This window comes from Ammospiza nelsoni, chromosome 3 (genome assembly GCF_027579445.1).
Source record: "Ammospiza nelsoni isolate bAmmNel1 chromosome 3, bAmmNel1.pri, whole genome shotgun sequence".
Classification (NCBI taxonomy): Eukaryota; Metazoa; Chordata; class Aves; order Passeriformes; family Passerellidae; genus Ammospiza; species Ammospiza nelsoni.
This window is the reverse complement of record NC_080635.1, coordinates 21,906,697-21,927,747: the sequence shown is the minus strand read 5'-3', so window position 1 is coordinate 21,927,747 and position 21,051 is coordinate 21,906,697. Positions and strand designations below refer to the sequence as shown.

Sequence of the window (21,051 nt, the reverse complement as noted above, 5' to 3'; positions counted from 1 at the left end):
CAGCATAAGGGACCCAGGAGAAAGAGAACTTGAGCTCATTTCTCATACCCCCAAAGAAAGATCCTAGATGTAGGCTTGTATGCATGAAAAAATGAAAATAATTAGTGGACTCAAGTGAGAAACAGTTTTGAAGGATTTTCACCCTCAGGCAAACAGGCTGTCCTCAGATGATGAGTAGTGAGGGTGTATGACCAAAGAGGAGGAAGAAAGTGTTCAGTTGTTCAATGAACTCTTGACCTGGCTCTCCCTGTTTCAAGAAACAAAATCTGTTCACTTAGATATGAAGATGGTAGAGAATAACTCTTTAGCCTGGTGATCAGTGTCACTTGCTGGTCCATTTTACATTTATTCAAGTGAGATGAGTCAGCTTCTGTTGAAGAAAACAGCTATTTGGACTTTTCATATATCCATCCCCCCAACCAACCAACCCTCCCATCTCTTGGCAAAAGAAAACAGACAAACAATCCAAAACATAAAAGAAAAATAGGCAAAAGCATAAAAAGCCCTCAAAATAAATCCCAACAAAACAAAAACCCAAAATCCAAAAAACCAAACCAAACTGCAGCAGTTTTGCAAATGCTATATCCACAAGTTCACTGAATTGGTCAGGCTGATGTGATGGAAGTCTGTTCCTAGAAAGCACAGAATTGGAAATATATATGGGAGACAAATGCAGTGTCAAAGCCATGGTGTGCAAAGTAATTTTGCAAGGTAGTGATTAATAAAGGTAACAATTCTAAGATGTGCAAGCAGGGATTAATCAAGTTTCTGTAGGAAAGTGGTGGTACTGCTGCAGATGTTGTTAAAAGGTATATACTGGAAATGGTATACACTGGTATACTGGAAAACAGCCACTAGATTTTTGGTCTAAACTTCAGGAAGAATGCAGAGAGCTGCAAAAATGGCAAAGGAAGCACTTGAAGAGAAATCTGTCTTGCATTAAGTGTTGGTTTTTTTCCAGTACATCCAAGATGTGCAGAAAAGTCTATTTGGGAAGAAACAGCCATGTTTGAAAAGGTGATTGTTTTCAATGATTTCTATGAGATGGAGAGAAATATAATATCTTTCTACAGTCAAAACAACTGCATGTGTCCAGTCAAATTTGACTAGCAACATGACAAAAAATTCAACCAAAACAAACCCAAAATAAAAGGTGGGAGTACAATCTCTCTCTAGCAGCCCAGAGTCTCAGGGATGCATAGAGTGGTTTTAGTGTAAGAAGGAGATGGAAATGACTGGCCTGGTTCTGAAAGCAATTTGTTCTCTTCCTTTCTATGAGTTTAGGTTATCCTGGTGATGTTCCTGAACGTGCCCTAGCAACAGTCTGTAATACTGAGTTCCTATATTGATCAGTCTTTAAAAGTCTGCTGTGGCAATGTGTGCGACAATGGATAGGAAGGAACATCTTGTTCTGAGAATTCCAGGAAAACTAAACAGCTGATGGCTTTTGACACTTTTTTGAGATCTTTCCTCATAGTTTTGTGTACTTTGGACATGTGATGCTTGCTTCACTTCAGATTCAGCACACACACAGATAACATCTCCTCAGTTTTGCTGTGGTTATATTTATATTTGCATCATGCCTCTTGGCTGGGCATACCAGGCATTTAGAGACTGCTGTTTTGTTACTGCATATTGAGTACCAGGTCCTGCTGGGGTGCTGATTGCAGGAGATGTGCTGCCAAGGACGCTTCCATAAGGAGCAGCATAGCCCAGGGCATGGGGACACTGCCAGTGTCTCTCATGGCAGCCCCTGTGCCTGGCCCTGCTCTCCCACAGTGTTCAGGGAATAATTACTTCAGTGAAGGCTGCATGCAGCAAGGAGGCAAAGCCAAGAGCTATTGAATTTGCAAAAAATAAAACTAGAGCAAGAGACTTATACTTCATAATAAGAGAAATTGATTAAAGAGAGATCAGTTATAACAATGGCATTTCTTGGAGTTAATTACCCATCAAGATTCCCAGAATGTATATCATGATGATTTACATTGAGAAATCTTAATTTTTGGAGATAAGATGTAATTGATCCTTTCTTACAGCAAAAAATATATCTGTGGTTTACTTTACTGTGGGCTGAAAATATTCCAGGTTAAATATCACTGATATCTTCATGATTAATATTCCTGAAAACCTTACTTGGTTTTTTTTTTAGGATAATCTCAGTGCTTGGATATTGTTAGGAGAATACTCCAGAATGTTACTAATGCTGACTGTATGAATCTGATAGCTGTCTTGAGGATGAGTTCCCAGACAAAGCAAGTTCAGCAGAATGCCCTTGCAAGTAGGTGTGTTGATGTTGAGGAAAATGCTCTGCAATTGCAGATAAAAGGGACCAAAAAAGCTACAGAGTACTGCCTTTCACAAGGGATAGGTGCAGTTGTAATACTAGTGCTGAACAGCCAAAGTGGAGCTTTAATATTTCACACAAATATCACTCCAGTTATTGAAACTAGAAAGTCAAGAAATAAACAGTTCTTTCTGGGACTTGACCAACTAATTAATATATTCATTTCTTATTACCAAGTAGAAATTAAAAGTCCTTTTTTGTGTTTGTTCTTTTTTAGCATATGTTTATAAGCTAAAAAGAGTCCAGTGAGTTTTTGAAACAATTGTTGTCTCTTTCCTCTGGGAGAAAGTTTAGGCAGTCTTTCAGCTGCCTGTGGCTTGGGTTTCATTATGCTTCTGGTACAGTTCTTAAAATGTTTGCTATTCCTGGCTGCAGCCAAGTCATTGGCTGTATAGCACAGGCAGAGGAGACACTCTGTTCCCCTGAACCACCTCAGGCTCAGCTGGTAGAGCTTTATGCAAACCTAAGTAGTTTCCTGTGGCTAATACAGGTGCATGGCATTCACTCTCACCAGGTTGAAAGAGGGGTTGGGTGGCTCTCTGAGGCAGCTGAAACCAAATAGAACTGATTTTTAAAGGAAAATTTCAACATTTTTTAAAAAATCTTTATCATTGGAAGTTAATAATAAAACAGAACAATAGAGAATGAAATAATCAGGCCCATAACTTGTCTACACTACTGAGACTACACACATGCAGATCTATAAAAAGACATATCTGATGGGCAATATTCAATAATAGCTCTAAGGAAATACCTAACATGGAAAAAACAAAAGGTGAAAAAAAATAACTGTGGTGACTCTTAGTATATCTGCTTCTGTTTTGTAGGCATGACTTTATAGGCTGTTTTTATTTTGTTGAATCAAACCGTGATAGAGGAAAAGGCCATTTCTTGCATCTGCCATCTGTTACATCTCCACAAAACATATTCCCACAGCTGCCACCATAAATGTTCCTTCACAAATAAAATAATCAAAATTCATGGGGTCTCTGCATTCCCATTGGAGAATGTGGTTTATTTCATCCAAGACATCAGATGTGTTCATGGAAGTTATGTGGGTGAAACCAAACAATCATTGCTCACCAGAATGAACTCACAACATTGCTTATTATGGGACTCAACAATCCAGTTTCTATCAGGAGAATATTGTTCCCAAAAATTTCTGACCACCATGGCTACAAAAATACAATTGTCTATGTAACTGAAGCCTTACCCCAGAAGATGACAATTCCACAAAAGAGAGTCTTTTCCCCTCTGATATTTATCTGAAAAACAGAGGGATGTGTATACCAGTGAGTGGAACCAAAAAAGGCATCACTTACTGCTTCATGTGTGCCATTAATCTTGAAATCAAGGTCTGGTACCTTGAAGACCTGGTGAAGGAGAGCTGCCTGCCACAGAACCGAGGTCCTGACAGGATGAAGGCATGGAAGAGGGTGGTTCATCATAGAACATGGTGGACCTGGCAAAGCTCAGCATAGGTATCTCATAATGCCTGTGGTATTTCTTGCATTTGGTGGCTGTTTACCTTTAAAAACAAATAGAGCACACTCTTCTCTAAACACCTCTCCACAGGTATTTTGGATAGGTACTAATAACACTGTACTAGCAGAAATACTGACAGCCAGATCATTGGGTGGGGAATTTTAGGTGGAATATAAATGAGATGCCCTTCATGTACAGCAAATGCACAGGTCATACTAAAATTTTTTGTGAAGCTTCTCTTTTTCTCTTCTGCACTCTGGTCTTCTCTAGCCTATAGAAACTGAGGTGGTGAATAGAAATTTGTGTCAAGAAGCAACTTGCATGGGAAAAGGCAGCATATGCCTGCCCAGAATGGCAGAAAAGTGAGATGGCAGGTAGGAAACTCCTCTGATGCATTCAGGGATAAACCCACCCAGCAGCTGAGTTGTTAAACCCATCACCCCTCTCTGTACCTAAATTTTTTAAAGGAGCTTTGTGAACAATTTCTGCGAACACTGGCTGAATTTCCTGAGAGTTAAGACAAAATGTTATGCTCTGTGTTCTGCTGCCTGCATAATTTGACATGTAATGCACTTTCTAGTTTTGTCTGAGTAGCATATCATAGAGAGGTTAATTGGGTGTGTTATTTTTAAGTATCAGGATAAAGTACACTGGAGAGGAAAAATGAATCTATGAAAATTTTGAGAATGCATAAGGGAAAAATGTGAGAAATTATATACCAGGCAACATCTAGACCATTAAGAATATCTGTAAGGAAGGGCACCTGTTTTTCACCCTAAAATGTAGTCAAATGGGTACCTCCAGCTCATCTACTTGCTTTTTAAATTAATTTTTTGGCTTGCACTAACATGCTCATCATAAAATGTATGCCAAATGTATGCTCTGTATGCCAAAGGGAAACAACATAATGCTCAGCTATGACAGAAAAAGCTGCACACATTACTTTGAAATATATGTTTTCATTTTCTTGCATGACATATATATAATGCTATTTTTTTCTTATTTTCTACTCAGTGGTATACCTCCTCCTGAGTATATCATAGCTTTCATGTCATATATCTGAGCTCCATCCAAGCAGGATATATTTCTTCCCCCTCTGTAAGAAGAAGTAGATTAACTGATTTTACTGTGATTTTGGGGTTTTTCAAGAATATCCCTGTGACAGAGGAGCAAAACTAAGTCAAAGTTAAGTTCGGCAAGTGCATTTGTCTTGGTCTACTTAAGGATGTCCTTAATGATGCTTTTGATTGTTTTCCTGCTAGAGCACAGATGTGGCTTAATTCGAAGCACAGATTTCTTGTATATGGCTACACGGCTTGTGCTTTCCAGACACTTAATAGGAAGAGTTGTTTTCTTGAATGGTGGGAAGTTTTGCATGCATTAGTACTTGGATAATTTTGTGAGTGTCCAGAAAGATTCTCAAACTCTTGACAAGTATAAGGAATTAGAGCAAATGTACTGAAGGATGAAGCAGGTGCTTCAGTATGGCCAAATGTGTTTTTAGTTTCAACAGTAGCATCCCTTTGGACATTTTTACATTCTGGTTTATGCTGTTGGCCTTTACCCAAGTGCAGAGCTTGGCTGCACAGAAAGCTAAAACACAGTAGCAATGAAACTGAATAGGAGCTTTTGACCCTACTAGAGATATTGACTGAGAGCCAGTTCTAGGACATTATTCATTTAGATGGATTTTGGCAGGAGTAGGTGAAGGACTGGTGGCTTAATGTCTGTGGTTTTTTCCTAGTTCTGTCAAATTCAGTATATCTGTCTTGAAGTTATATTGGTGATCATGCAGCCTGGGAACTGTTTGGTCATTCAGGAAGTTCATGCAATACTTCACTGATGTCTGCTTGTTTTTTACTACAAAGCCCCCCCAAAAACCCACTAGTGACTTTAACAAAATGATTAGAACACTCTCCACAAACAGTTCAGAGGCAGTTTCTCATTATATCCTAAACGAGTAAATGTGCCATTTTCACCACAGGTAGACACATAAATTGGCACAGACATTTGGAGGAGTTACCGGAGATGACCTGTGGTATTTGAGACATCCTCATAGGGCTGTTGGATATGGTGCAGAACATATGGGATACCCTGGCAGTGTTAACTGGAGGCCAGGTGACCTGGGCTGGGCAAGGAATTGGGTCAATGCTGTTCCTTTGTTGGGAAAGTTGTGGGTGTTGGGTTTTGGGGGTTGTTTTGGTTTTTTGGTGTCTTTTTATTTTTAAATTTTTTTGGTTTTGTTTCGTGGTGAAGTGTGCTGTGTGGAATACTTAGTTGTGCTACTATATACCGTAACTCTTGAGAACTTGTTATTGAGACCTGTCTTCCCTGAAATCATAAGGCAGCAGGGTGCTGCTTCCTGCTTCTTAAATACATAATGCAGTTACTTGCTGTTGATGTTCAGCGTAGCTAGGTTGATACTCCTTGTGAAATATGTCTAACACCTTGCAGTCTAATTTGGATTTTGATGTGGAGGAAGTCAATTCAGGAGCTGGGATAGGGACCATGTCCCCATTACTAGTAGCATTTCTCTTCCCTGAAGGTTAAAGTGAGAAGCATCACCAAATTAGTGCTGCTTCTTGTATGGCTGAGTCAGGTGCAATCACTGTGACATGTTTTTCCTATTGCTTCTGAAATATTCTGTGACATTCAGCCTTATGTTAAATATGTAGTTGTCAATAATTTCTGTGACTAAGAGGCCTTGTCCTCATGTCACACTGCCCCCAACTATGACAGCTGCAGAGTCTACAGAGCTGTGCTGTAATGAGGCAAGAGATCTGGAGAAAAGTAAATTTTTGTTACAGTATGTAAGTATGCCAAGAATTTAATTTCTTTTCAGCAGCACAGGCAACTGGCATTTCAGTTGCTCTGCATGAGACATGTTTTGGTTGTCAGAGCCCAGATGAAGAGGAGCTGTAAAGCAGTGTGTTAAAATGTCATAATCTAAGGAAAGAAAGAACCTGAACACATTACAGATATGTCCCTATGGATCAAGGAGGGATAAAATTATATAAACAAGTTACTAACGTGCGCTGGTAGTTAAAATGATACAGTTCTTTTCTTATCATCCTTTTCTTCCAACCTTGCTTGAGTCTGTAAGTGCTATGGATTATAGAGTTTTGTTTCAAAGAGGTAATATTTTGGAATGCATTTCAGTTCATTAAAAGTAGGGGCCAAAAGCAGTGATTTGGGGCAAGCATAGTTCAAACAGCCCTGAACTCCTGGTTCCTATTGTGTTCCAATTCTCTCTGTTTTTCTACTAATGCATCTTGATTCTACTTAGCAATAGCATTAATAACAGCATGTTTCAATGTGTATTTTTCTCCTACAATTTTAATATAAACCAACATCACAGCTTTGGTGTATGGGCAGATAGAATTGTGTCCACCATGCTAGTGTTCCACACCACCTTCATTGGAATGAGCCTATCTCCAAAGGCACATTTATTGATGCTCTTCAGCTGGCTGCATAAACTTGCTTCCCCAAAGAAATCTCACTAGAATTCAGACATCAGCTATCCCAACAACTACAATTTTAAGATTCTGCTGAAAAACTTGAATGCCCAAGAACAGCTTGCCCTGTGCAAGACAGGTTCATCATCAGGAACATCCTGAGCCTCTCCTAGAGTCACATAAACTTGCTTTCTTCAGAAGCAAGGCCAGTTGCTTTTCTCTCCTGGACAAATATGAAATTACATGGGGACTTAAAAAGAAAAAAAAAATTGAAATAATAATTTTAAATCCTGATAGCATCTCTTGAATGTGATCACATACATGCAATGGCAGATATGTGTCCCTGAGCAAAATACCTAGTCTGTTAAATGCTTACACAACTGGTGAGGGGTACATATATGTATACAATAAGGAGGAAACCTGTGTACTGGCTCTTTGCTCCCCTAGACAGAGCCATTCTCCAGGACCTGGGTACCCTGCCTTTAGTAAGGCTTAGGAAAAGGAAAAAACTGCCCCAGGGTGTGCACTGATAGTATTTATAATATTTTTATTACTTGTTTGCTACAAGTAAAATAGCAGCGGAGATGTTTCAGCATTGCAGATTTCATTATTTTCAGATCTGAAGTTTTATGTGTCTGATCCTAGCTGCACAAATTAAATACTAATAATCATTCAGCTAGGTGAGTCCTCTGTGTATTGCAGATAAATACCCTTGTTTTAGAAAACAGACCTTTGTCCACATTTGTCATCTGTGTAATTCACTTAAGTGGAGATGAATGTAATAAAATGACCCTTGGGTAAAGAGATCATCTTGTTTTGTTTCTGGAGGGGGGGAAGTTTTCCTGACACTGTCACTCCTGGATGAGCTGATTAATTTTTGCCTTCATCATATTCCTGTTTTCCACTGCACTGCAAAGTATGAATAACCTTGTGGCTTTTTCTCTAATGGTTTGCCCCCTATATTTCTCTGTGTAAATTATTTTTTCATTTCTGTGCTTACCAATTCAAAGTTTGCTTGCCAGTGATTGAAATTCTGAACTGAACAGTACCAATTAGACTATTTATGTAGGTTAAAGTCTCCTGGAATGCTTCACTTTTGGAGCTATATTTAGGAGTAGTCTATATTCCCTGCACTGTACCTTCCCAATATTAAACTGTTGAAGGAGAAGAGATTTAAAGAGAAACAATCTATTTCCTTTTGAGTTACAATGAGATAATATCAACAAAAGGTGCCTCCTTTAGTTGCCTACGTAACTTATTTAATGTAACAGTGGTTTGACTGAAATACATATGCCAAAATATAAATAATAAATAAATGACAGGCCACAGTTTACCTCAGACTAGATCTGCTTAGTCTACTTTATGCCATATCTGAGGAAAAATAAGGATGATTTGAGATTCAGGCTGGGAAGCAGACATGCCACTGAGGTGACTTTTAACTGTTGCTGTGTTGGTGCTATCTTTGAGCAAGTACAGGACAGAGGATGCAAACAGCCAATGGTTTCCTTTGAAAAAGCTTTTCTGTCTAAATTTAGAAAATTCTTAGCCAAGTCTCCCAAGGATCTTTCCAGAGACAGTGAAAGTGCTCATAAATAACCCCTCACCCTAGTAACAATACATAACACAGCCTGGATTGCTGGGATTTCAGCATCCCCTGACCAGCTGGGTATTGTGCAGCTGTCAAGCCTCTGCAGCTTCCCTGTATTGCTGACTGCCTATAATAACAATAATAAAAAAAAAATCAGCAGAGAAGGTTTTTGTGTTTTTGGAACTGTTGTTAACTCTTACTAGTGCAGCATTTCTTCTTTAGCTGCTGTCAATAAAAGAGTGAGTCTTTGGCATGAGAAATTTGTGCCAGTGGCAGCGGCAGCTCTTTGGCAGCCCAGCACTCTCTCCATGCTCCTGAAGATAAACAGTGTCTGAAGTCCTTGGTGCCATAATGTTTCCTTTTTATTGCTGCTTTTTGCTGCAGGTTGGGGAGTTCAGAGCCCACGCTGCAGAGTGGACAGCCAATGTCACCGCTGAGTTCAAGGAGACTCGGAGGCGCCTGAGCGTGGAGATCTACGACAAGTTCCAGCGGGCCACCTCCATCAAAAGGAAGCTCTCTGCAGAACTTGCTGTCAACCACAACCAAGACCTGACCCCCTGCAAGAGAACACTGTCAGTGAACCACCTGACCAGCGAGAAGGACCTCTTGCCAGCTCTGACAAAGACGGACAGCATTTATATGAATGGTTTGACGCCGCACTGTGCAGCAGAAGAGATAGCCGTGATCGAGAACATTAAGTAGCCATGACTTTGGATCCCAGCCCTTGGGAAGCTCTTGGCTTAGACTAGCCATACACCTTTTTTTTTCCACCCTGTCGATGATCAGTGCTAGCAGCATTTTATATGTGTGCATGAGTTCCACAGAAAAACTCCAGTCCCGAGTTACCATCGCATCTCTTCAGAGACACATAGATGAATGGCACTGCTGTTTCCAAAAGATGCTGGAACAAGCAATGTTTTCTGCCTTTATCTGCCCAGACTGTTTTTCACTTCTAATGTGCCATATGGCCTCACGAATGAATCTCACTTGTTTATGGTAACAATGTAGCTTTGAGGGATCAGTCCTTAAAATTTCAGGGTCTACCTTACTGAGCCTAGGAATGGACAATTTCTGGACTACAACACATTTGTAAATGGCAAGAAATTCTTATGCAGCCTTTTACCTAAGAAATTTTGGTCAGTGCCTTATCTTTTGAAGAACCAGAACCTCTACAGTTCTTGTACAACTTTTGTTTGTTTGGGTTTTTTGCATGAGAAGTGTATTTCATTTAAGCCTTTTGTTCTTCTTGAAATGGTGGTGTTTCAAAGGTGTCTGTTGTGAAGATACCAACCAGCATGAATGAATGCCAAAACTCAACAATCATCAATTGATGTTGTTAGCTCCAAATTTAAAGGCACTGCAGTCTCAAAAGTTGCAAACCTGTCCCCTAGAAGCATTTTGTTTTACTCAGGTCCAGCTGATACTCATTCATGCTGACTTGTAGGATTTGCAGACCCTTTTCAGGTCTTAGTTTTCCAAGCAGTGTTCAGCAGTTGTTTTTTCTCTGCGTCAGATGTACCAAAAAAATCTGCAGCTTATCTATCACTAAATTATTTGGTAGATGACAAGAGCAAGTAAAAATTACTGTTTGGATGAGAGACAGGGGGAGGCTTTAAATTGCTGTGTTCTAATAATCACATCCAAAAAAACAATGCAGAAGAATACAGCTATTTTTAATAAACATAAACCTTCTGCCAGATATTTGGTATGAAAAGGATTCTTAATTTCCTTTTTAAGCCAAGTCACCCCAGAGGCTCCATGATATTTTACCCAGGAATCCTGGTGGAGTGCTTTCCTGAATGTCACGTGGGCTGCCTGTGCCAGAGCTGTGGCTAACGTGGGAATGCAATTGAAACTGGTATCACTGTGACTTTCTACATTTCAAATAGAAATGGCTCTGAATATCAATGCAGGCATGAAGAAGAGCTGATAAATAGCACAATCTCAATACCGATGATTGTTCAGACAGGATAGGCTGACAAGAAGCAGCTCTAAACCAGACTGTGGGTTTTCTTTATTGGTTTTAAGAAAACACATTAATTTTGTATCTTCTGTTTTGCTTATAGGTTGTACATGAGATTCAGAAGAAATGCAGGATGGAATGGATAATTTTGCATTTTTTTTCCTTATGTTTAGTCTATTGTAACCTGGCTGTACATAAAATGAATAGAACAGGCCTTAAAGAAAAATTTAGGCTCTGTAAATTAAAAAAGAATGGGACTTTGCTGATTGGGCATGATTCAAGTGGCAAATCTTACAGCATCTCTGACCATTAGACAACATACAAGATATGAATGTTCATGTTTTTTGGATGCTTAGCTTGTTTTCTAATAAATATAAGTTAATATGTACATTCAGTGTAAATATCAGTCAATTAACATTTACAGAGAGTACGCTTTTAAAACTAAGAAAGTTCCATGACACAGCACCGAGCAATGCTCTTATAACAAAGACCCTTGTCTCCCCAGCACAGTGTTCTGAATGTCCACATGGCAAGGGTTCCTCTTGCCATGTATAAACTGTGAATTGTAATGAAAAATAAAGTTTTTAATTAAAATAAGTTTTCCTGAATCTCCTGCTTGCTACAACTGGAATGCTAAGGAATAATTTGTGAAACTGATTTTTATGCTTTTGTTGGTTACAGAGTATAGCAGTTTGCCACCTGCTTTAATTTAAGCTGGTTTAGCAATAAAGGCTTGACTTACTCAGCACAGAAATTACTATTTTTTTTCCTTGATATTAAAAAATACGTTCTTTGGTTGCCATACCTTAAGTTGTGTCTCTTGCGATTTTGTTTCAACAACTCATCAGGATTCCTTTTCTTCCATCATGTGCTCCAGAGCTCCTGGCAGTTGCTCCATCCGTGCCCTGGGGGAGGCGCAGGGGGCTCTGCCCCTCGGTGCTGCTGGCTCTGCTGTGGCTGCTGGTGCCTTTCTGCACTGGGTGTGAACAGGCACCTCTAAGGACAGCAGCCCTTCAACTGCAGCAGTTTTCTCTACTGTCAATATTTTCCAGAGGCCTCTTTAATTAGCTCTTGGCCAAGGGAATGAGAGCTCACACCAGCCTGGTGGTAAGTGAGGAAGGCTGGGGTTTTTGTATTGTTTCAATCTGATGTGTGGGGAGTGTGTTTTAGTGCCTTTTGGAACTGATTTTGCAGAAAGGGACAGTTAATGTTCAAAGTTTATTGTCCTTGATTGCTTGAGATATCTTAGGTTAAAGCCTTGTTTCCTGTTACCAACCTCTAACCAGCTTGTTTCCAGTTACCAGCCTATGGAAGTACTGTGCTTTGTGGTTTCTTTCCTTTTAAAGTGTCTCAGGACCTGCTGAAAAGACCATATTTTTTGGAGATCCTGTGACAATGTTTGAGATACAAGCATAGATACTTAAACCCATTCAGGTTTTATTTGCTTTGACTTCTGAATATGATCTCTGGGGAAAAAAATCCCTGTTAATTTATATATATTTATTGTTTCACTTTTGTAACAGATCTAAATTATCCTCCCTTATCAAAATTGATTTACCTGTAGGGAACAAAGCATAAATAAATAAAATCCTTTATTTGGAAGTTTAATAATTGAAGGAGAGAAGATACCACAGTCCAGATGGTATGGGTAGGTAGAGTTATCATGATCCTAACATGTCCAGTGCCATTAAAGTTATTGGAAAATCTTTTCTTCCCACTCCACATACAGTGATAGACCGCAAAGTCTGAGGATGGCTCAGTTAATTTATAATACTTGATGAACTCAAAGATTTTTCTCTTTATTCCCATAAGAGCAGATTTTTGTATTAAAAACTCTGTCTTTCTTGCCTCAGGAACTTTTGCAAAGCTTATTTTCCCTTCCAAATATGGAGCTACCTAAGCATGAATTAAGATCCATTTGTACCTTCTTTTCTGTCACCCATACATGGAAACATTTCAGACTGCTAATATGCTTGGTACTTAAGCAAGCTTGTGAAAATGGTAAGGGGCTGTTTTCTTTAATACTGAAAAAAACCCCACAAAAAGGCATTGGAAAAATATCTTCTGGATGAGAGACAAATTGTGGCACATATGAATCTATAAAGACACATGTGCCACCTAACAGAACAATTTATTTCTCAGTATTACAGTAAACACTTCATTAAAAAAATAATTTGAAATCTCTTGAAGTGGTAGCTAGAGGTGATCTGTATTGTTTACTGTTGGCTGTGATAATCTTGTAATTTTTTTCCTTTGTATTTTTTGATGTGCTGTACCTGATAAAGTATCTATGTTGATGAAACCCTCAATTTTTGGGTAGCCCTGCATGAGAGCCAGGGAGATCAAGCTGCAGAGAATTTGTACCATACCCCATTCTTGCTTGAGTATCAAGCAAGAACTTTCTTTGGCATCCCCTCCATGTGCTTTGTAGCCCCAAGCTGCCTCTCCCCCTTTTTCTAATATTTTGGGAGCCTTGAGGTGCCACTGTTAGAGCAGTGAAAAGCGTGGAAGGATCAGACCCAGAAGCTTGCAGAATCTCATGAGCATCCCAGCCATGGCTCTCTCTCTCTCCATCTCTTCCTCATTCCCTGGAAGGAAAGCTTGGGGATAACAGAAACCCATAGAAAGGCTAAACCTCTAAAGGTCCCACCCTTGACCTGAAGTGGACCTTCCTTAGGTCACACTGTGAGACCATGATGGCAGATGGGAGATCTGAACATTTGTTTGGAGTTCTTCCTCCTCTAGCGTTATTCCTACACCAATGACCTCTAAAGAGCAGCACAACACACCCTGCAGAAGAAGAAAAGAGGCTGCTCTACTTTCAAAAGCAAAGTCAAATCTACATGCACATCAAAAGTGGATGTACATTTATAACTAATTCCTGGGAAGGAGATTTTCCTGACAGGGAAACTACCTGCAGTGCTGAAATACAGCAGTAATGCTTCTAATAAATTCCTGTCATACAGTTCTGTGATAATTAACTTTTCTTTCCTACCCTGCAGTACTGTTTGAAAGGATTTTATACATATGGAGAAATACACATTTTTCATGACTTCCACGGTTAATTATTTCATCACCATTTTTTTTTTTTTTTTAATTTCTGTTGCCCTGCAGATTTAAATGAACAATGTAACCTTATAGTGAATAAAGTGCCCCTTTTGGGAAAAGTAGACAAGATGCTGATTTAGTGTTATTGGAAATAACAAGCTGTCGAGCTACATGGAAATTAAAAATGTCAGCTTTTTCATTTGAGCAAGCATTCTCTGCTTTGCCAAATTATTGTTACAATTGTAAAAAGCCTTTGTGAGAATTGATAGGTAGAGTTTTATTGCACTTGGAAAACTTGAGTTTTTCAATTTTAGGCCATTGTTTATCATGCTTTTATGAACTTCCAGAGGAATATATTGAATAGGCTTGTAAACAAGTACATTACTTATTGTAGAACAAGAAGTCTCCTTCATGCATAGCAACTGATATAGCAGCACATCCAGCTTTATGTTCTGGACCCAGATATATTTGTGCCTTTAATATGTATTGACATTGTTGCATCTTGAATTGTCTAAAAAACCCATTTTGGTATAATGACTATACTTTCATGTAAAATCAGTGATTTGAAAATATAGCTCAATTTTCAGTCAGTATCTTAGAAAATCAATAAACTTCACAGCTTTTTATGAATTATAACAGTCTATCAGCACTGGTGATGTAATAAATAATATCTTATTGATTGCCTGTTTTAGTTATTTCTGAATATTAGCTGTTTTCCTACCATAGTTGCTGGAGACAGATAATTATGAAGAAAGCAACTCATCTCCATGGTTTGTGATCAATACACTATGACTGGGCAGCTGGTGTGAGAACTCTTAGTGGTTACAAACTAAGATATTCTGTTCTGCCTGCACTGTTACTAATTATTAGTAGTAGCATTCATTAAATTCCCTGGGTGCAGTGATTTTTCTGGGAATGTCACAAGAGTGTTTATATAGACCTCTCTAGTTTGACTTTGGAAAACAAATTTACTTAGTGAGAAAGTGCTTTAGAAGACTGTGTTAATTCAATTGTTAATAATAGCTAATTCTCAAGACTAATTATATGCAGCCAGATCTTCATCCTCCAGAGAAAGGCATATAACACATGTATAATAGAGATCCTGATGGGAATGTACTATTTGTCTTTAGCAATAAATAACAATATTCTTCAGAAGATAATCAACAACCTGAAATGATTCCTTAAGCAGCAGTTTATTGTTGGCTCCATTTCTTTTTCTTTCACTATTAATTTGATCCTACAAATTAAACAGAGTGTTCTGAGAAATTTTGCTGAAGCAATACATTTGCTGTGAAAGATGTATTTTAGTCCTGTTTGGCTCAGGGGATACTGAGACTAACCTTGCTGAGTGACTACAAAAGTGAACATATATATTGAAAACTTTCTTATGGGAACATGAGAGAATACATCACTGTACTGCTGATTTTGACTTTTATACCAGTGAAAGGTCTGCTTCTGTTTTGTGTGGATTTTGCTTTTTCTGCAAAATTACAGTATTCAGTATTCATGCACTCAAGCATGCAAAGCCCACTAGATCTGGTATGAAATGTGATAAAGAGAGGTTATGCTTTAACTATCCCAGTTGTAGTTAGCATATCATTCTCTGTAATGTATTGGCATCCAGAACCATTTGTCACCTTGCTTGTTCTGTAACAGAAGAGAAGGAATTTACAGATTTGAAGGCATCATGTTGCACATTTGGACAGCATAAATGTACCAAGAGCTGCAGGCTGGGCCCTTCTGAACTGCAGACTGATCAGTCACAAAGTCCGAATGCTTTTTTAATAGAGAATACCACAGTGGCTTGTAGCAAAAAGTAGGATAAAAAATTACTCTCTGCTGTGAGAAGTGAAAGTGGGAGTAACATGTCACATAACATTGTACTTCATGAAGTGGAGGTGGTACAGACACAAAGACCTTTTCATTTCTCAGTGTCCTCAGGGACTGTCAGCAGAGAGTCAGAGTGTAGCCTGCATTATTTCACTGTGCTTTTCCTCTTTGCAAGCTCTGAATGTGCCCCAGACGTAGAGGCACTGTACCCACTGTACCTTCATGGGTGCATCTTGGCTGGCAGTGGTGGGGCAGCTTCACTTTCTCTTACTTGTGCAGCGCAGGTGGAGTAAGAAGAGATGGGCTGGGCTGTTGTAGGAATAACTTCTTGTCCTTTGGAAAGAGCCAGGACACACCTGAACACTGGACCAATTTCACTTTCGCTAACGTGAAGTCCTTAAAACTGTTTTATCTAGAAAAATGCTTTTGGAAAAATGGATTCCTATTTGCTCTACCAAGATCAGAGCAGAGGCTGCAGTTTTGTTTCATCACTGCAGCTGCATGCTGCTTTTGAGCTTGGCTTGTCTCTAAGGGAGCAAGACTAGCACAGCATTAGCACTGGAAGTGGTTTCTGCTTGTGTTGGCAGAAACTACCAGAAAACCGTTCCTTAAAAGTTAGAAATTAAAACATTCCTCCAAATTCAAGCTGCTGGTTGGTGATCATGGAATCAGGTTTAGAAAAGAAACTTTTATTGTCAGTATAGAAGGGCTGCATTTGCACATTGCTCTATATTTACTGTCCTTTAACAGAGCTGCCTGCTCCAAGAGTAAAGGATTACAATGGAGAACATGTAAAGCCTTTAACTACACAGCACACCATAAACCTTTCTTCCTTTCTGTTACAAATCCAAAGACGCTTTCTTGCACAGAAAAGGGAGAGTGCAGAAATGCACCACTAGCTACAAAGATAAGGCAGGATATTTTCCTTTCTTTATTTTTCTTGTTGTTTCTGTTTGTCTGTGGGCTAGAGTTAAAAGACTTCATACATTTTAATGTGGCATCTAGCATATTAAATGTAAGTCGTTGAAGCAAATTTATGTGCTGTTTGCCTCTGGTTTGCACATTTTGGTCCTATTAGAAGTTAAAAAATTCTCCAGGGTAGGTGAAAAAGAGCTATTTGTGTGAGAAATGCTTAAGAAGGAATAAGCATCTGACTAGTGTTTTCCCAATTAATATGCCAGAAATTTTGAAAAAAATAAAAAAGTATGAAAGTATGTTTTTGTGGAGACCATGGCATGACATGATCACATGCAGACCAGCGTGGGGCTGCCATGCCCTGCAGTACCTCAGAGAGCTGTTGGAATTGCATGCAACAAGCATAAATCTGCTCTCCTACCTCTCCCAGCTTGTCTGCCTGTCAGTTTGGTAATTTAGCAGCAAAAAAACCTTTTTTGAAGCCAGTTAGAAGAAGAGGAAGACAGGGGCTACTAACCTGAACAATGGGGACAGCTGTGGTGATTATATCAAGTTCTCAAGTGTCCTTTTCTCCACCTGAGCTATTTGGGAGCTGTGTGAGAGACATACCTTGACAACTGAAGTGCTGTCTCATCTCTGCAGATATATAGCTTGGGTTTGAAACCGTCTGTAAGCCTCCACTAACTCAGAAATAAAGAAACTAAAATTGATTTCAAAGAAATAATAGCAATTTTTTGGAGACAGTTATTATCTTGGGGGCTTTTGATGGTCTCTCTGTATTTGAGCTATACCTAAGGGAAAGGATTATTACAAACTAGCATGAAAAATCAGGGTACTCTAAAGTCAGGTCCTTTACACCTGACTTTGTATTCCTTTGACATCTTAGAGATAATGATAAAAAATAGAATTAAAAATCACTAGCCTAAAAATGCCTTACAAAAATCCCTGAACAACAAAACCCAAAACCAAAACAGTCCAACAATGGCAAATTCATTCTTTCCTCAGTATTTTCCAGCAATATCCCCCCACCATAATGTGACTTTTTCCATCTTTCCCTTTTCCCTGTTTTATTTTACATTTTTTGTGGTTTTGAGCAGTCAGAGAGGAATTTGAGAGTTTGGTTTGTGTACTCTATTCCAGTTTGGGCCTTACTCAGGGAGCAGAAAGACTGACTTTTTTTTAGCACAGGTAACAATTGCATTGGGATGTCTCTTTAAAAAAAAAACAAAAACAAAACAAAAAACAACCAACCAAACAAAAAACCTAACATGGAAAGCATTCCAGATTTGTTTTTTGTTTTCTTTTTATTGTTGCAGAGTATGGAATGACAGAATTTTCTGAGTTGGAAGGGACCCACAAGGACCATCAAGGTCATCTCTTAAGTGGGTGTTTCATGTGGGGATGGAACCCATTTCTGTGTGTGTTATTAGCAGCATGGTCCAACCAATTGAGCTGATCTCAAGGTCTGAGTTCCAGCACATTCTTCCCTTTGTGCTTGAGAAAAACTCTCTACAAGCATTTTATCCCCTTTTCTTCAATCTCTAAAAAATTCCCTTTTCCAGTGGTAAAAAGAAAGAGTCCTTTATGGCTGCTGGCATGCCCACAGCAAATTTGTTGTGGTCACTCATTTTGTTTTGTTTCTATTGTGCTGAGATATTCCACATCTCTGAATCCTTTTCTTGTCCTGGGATTTGGAGACAAGAGTCATCTCTTTGCTCTCTGCTCCACTCTGTGGCCTGCCCAAAGACGTTCTTTGTTCATGGCTGTGGAAATGCAGATTCATGATGTGGTGATACAGTTGTTATCTTTTCATAGATACCAAAGTGTCTCATTTCACTCTTGTGGCAAAGCAAATGAGTCATCTTGAGTACCCCCACCATGCAGACTCCCAGGAACTTCTCACATTCCCTTGATTCCTTGGTTTGTTTATTGCCTTAGACCTCTAGTGAAGTGCAGGGTGACTCTAAAAAAGGGAAAATGGTTGCTTATAGAAGAAATCTTTTTGAATGAGGATATTTAAAAATTGTTGTGTGTTCATGGAATTAGGATGATGCTATAATTCTTAACTAAAGCAGTTTACTGGGAAAGATTTGTGCCTATGTAATAAATAAATAGGAGTGAGAACTATGGGAACTACAGATAAGTATGTAAATTTTGTTTGTAAGGTTTATTTGAGAGCACTCTAAACATCTGTCTAGTCATCATGATGACAGGCATGTAAAATTAAAACCAGCACTTGGGGTTTGGACTTTCCCCCCAGGGAAAGCTCCTGGCTCGCTGCAACTTCCTAGTGTTAGCCTGGAAACCAGCACTCATTAAATATCCTAATTTATCTTCAGAATAGGCAAACCTTTGAGTACAGACTCCTGAAAAGTGCATGAAGGGGAATAGACTGTGGACCCATGCTTTAGGCTGGAGCAATGGTTGTCTCCATATTCCCTTTCATGGGAATGACAGGAATTATTAATTTAGTAAAAGCTGTGCTGCCAAATTTCAGCTAAATGCTGGACATGAATCTGCTTTGATACATGAGGTAGCCAGATTGGTGGAGTGCTTCAGGGGTGAAAAATCTGAATCCATTGGCAGGTACATGAAATAAAAAAAATGTACAAGAGAAAATATAAAAGGAGAGTCTTGCTTTGAGCATTGCCTCCAAGAACCAAAAGCCCAGGAGGCAGAGTCCTGTTTTTCATGTCAAATAAGCTGTCACTAAAGGCAACACGAGAGTCTTCTCACAGGAAGCAGTTATTTAAATGGATGTCTTTGCATCTGAGCTGAATATGAGGCCACAGTCTCATTTCTATACCTCTCTGACTAACTCTATACCCCAGTCTCCTCCTAGGGTAGGGTAAAACAGGGTGGTTACTACCCAAAGGAACGGAAAGATTGGGCAAAAAATAGGAACACAGTGATTGTGGAGAGAATTTCAATGCTGTATGCCTCTCCAGGGTTCTAAAATTTGGATGAAAAGTGTTGTTAAAATGTCTTTCCAACCATTTTCTTTGATCCTGATTTTGAAATTATGCTATTGTGTAGTTTCTGAATAAGGGCAATGCCAACAAAAGTCTTTTCTTGCAGTTTCTTCTCACTTGTTTGTGCAGTTGAGCCTTGCATATAAATATCACAACTGCTTCTGCTCCAATAACCCACAGAGAGATATTGTCCTCAGAAAAAAGTGGGAGAGTGAGGACATTGCAGGAAAGGCTTTGCTCTAAACCAACAACAAGGCTTAATAATTGCAAAAGCACAATTTATGCAGTGAGTGGGAGCTTAATACCAGTGCAATTAAGTGTAATGACATCACTAATCTGCCCAAATGCTCATTCAGCTTGGCAATCAAATCTACAAACCCAAGTCACTTCCAGGTGGGTGGGGGACCTGCAGCCACCTCAGCTCACTGTCCCTGTGGCTGAGTGGCAGAAGGGCCAATGCTGCTGTGGGCAGCATCCCTGTGGTGATGGGGGACACTGAACTGGAGCTGTCCTAAGCCGTGCAACCTACTTTCCCTTCAGACCTCTTCTGCAGGCTGTGTGCTGGAAAGATGCACCCTGTGTATCACAGTGACAAACATAAATTCAGGCTGGGAGCAGAAGTCACCTTCCTGTGGCACCTCCAATCTCCTGAGCTTCTGGGACATTGGCTGGTCCAGCTGGCAGATTTCTGAATGAGTGACAGTGAACATCCTGAGCTGCCTCAATGCTCTTTTGAGGTTCTTCATTCTGCAGAGCAGCCAAACCACCTAAAGATGCTTTTTCCACCCAAGGGAGTGCTTGTCCTATCTTTGTCACTCTTGGTTTATTCCATATGTAGCAGCATAGATGGGCTGACATGAGGGGTTTGGTTTTTTTGTTTTGTTGGTTTTTTTTTTTTTTTTTTGTTGTTGTTGTTTGTTTGTTTTTTTTTAAATAAATTAAGATAGGAAAAGGAAGCGGATGAAGGGGAGGAACTCAGCTTTATCTTCACCCTTCTCCAATGTCACTCCTCACACCACCTAAAAATGTTGTCAAAGCCTTCAGGCCCATAGAGGGAAAAAAAGGTCATGGTATCATTTGACTAAAAGAAAAAAATAAAACACCCACCCTGAGAAAATATTTTCTGAGGTAATCTTTATGTATCTAAGACTCATAAAGGAAAGGACACACTATGTCTAAATTTTGCTTTGCAAGTCACATGGAGATGACAAGCACAAGAGATGAGGCTGGAATATCATGTGGTGGCACTGATCTATTTAGTCTTGCCCCATTTTTGAGTGACCTCTGTGCAGCGGAATTCTTACAGTATGTAACAGCACCTGTCAACTACTGGTTTGGGGTTTTTTGTGGAATAAAATATACAGTTAATTAGCATACATTAGAATAACTTTTAGCCCTCACTTTTATTATATTAAAAGAACATTTTCATTACAATTCATAAGTCCTCA

General features: G+C 39.2%; 1 protein-coding gene across 3 annotated transcripts in view; it reads left to right on the top strand.

The window, feature by feature from the left end:
* Positions 1 to 11,435, top strand: part of KCNK2 (potassium two pore domain channel subfamily K member 2) — a 113,557-nt gene extending 102,122 nt beyond the window's left edge. For all 3 annotated transcript variants that reach the window (XM_059469550.1, XM_059469551.1, XM_059469552.1), the window contains one exon: positions 9,260 to 11,435. In XM_059469550.1, the coding sequence (XP_059325533.1) occupies positions 9,260 to 9,577 (318 nt within the window). In that variant the 3' untranslated portion in view covers positions 9,578 to 11,435. The remainder of the gene's footprint in view (positions 1 to 9,259) is intronic.
* The last annotated feature ends 9,616 nt before the right edge of the window (positions 11,436 to 21,051 follow it).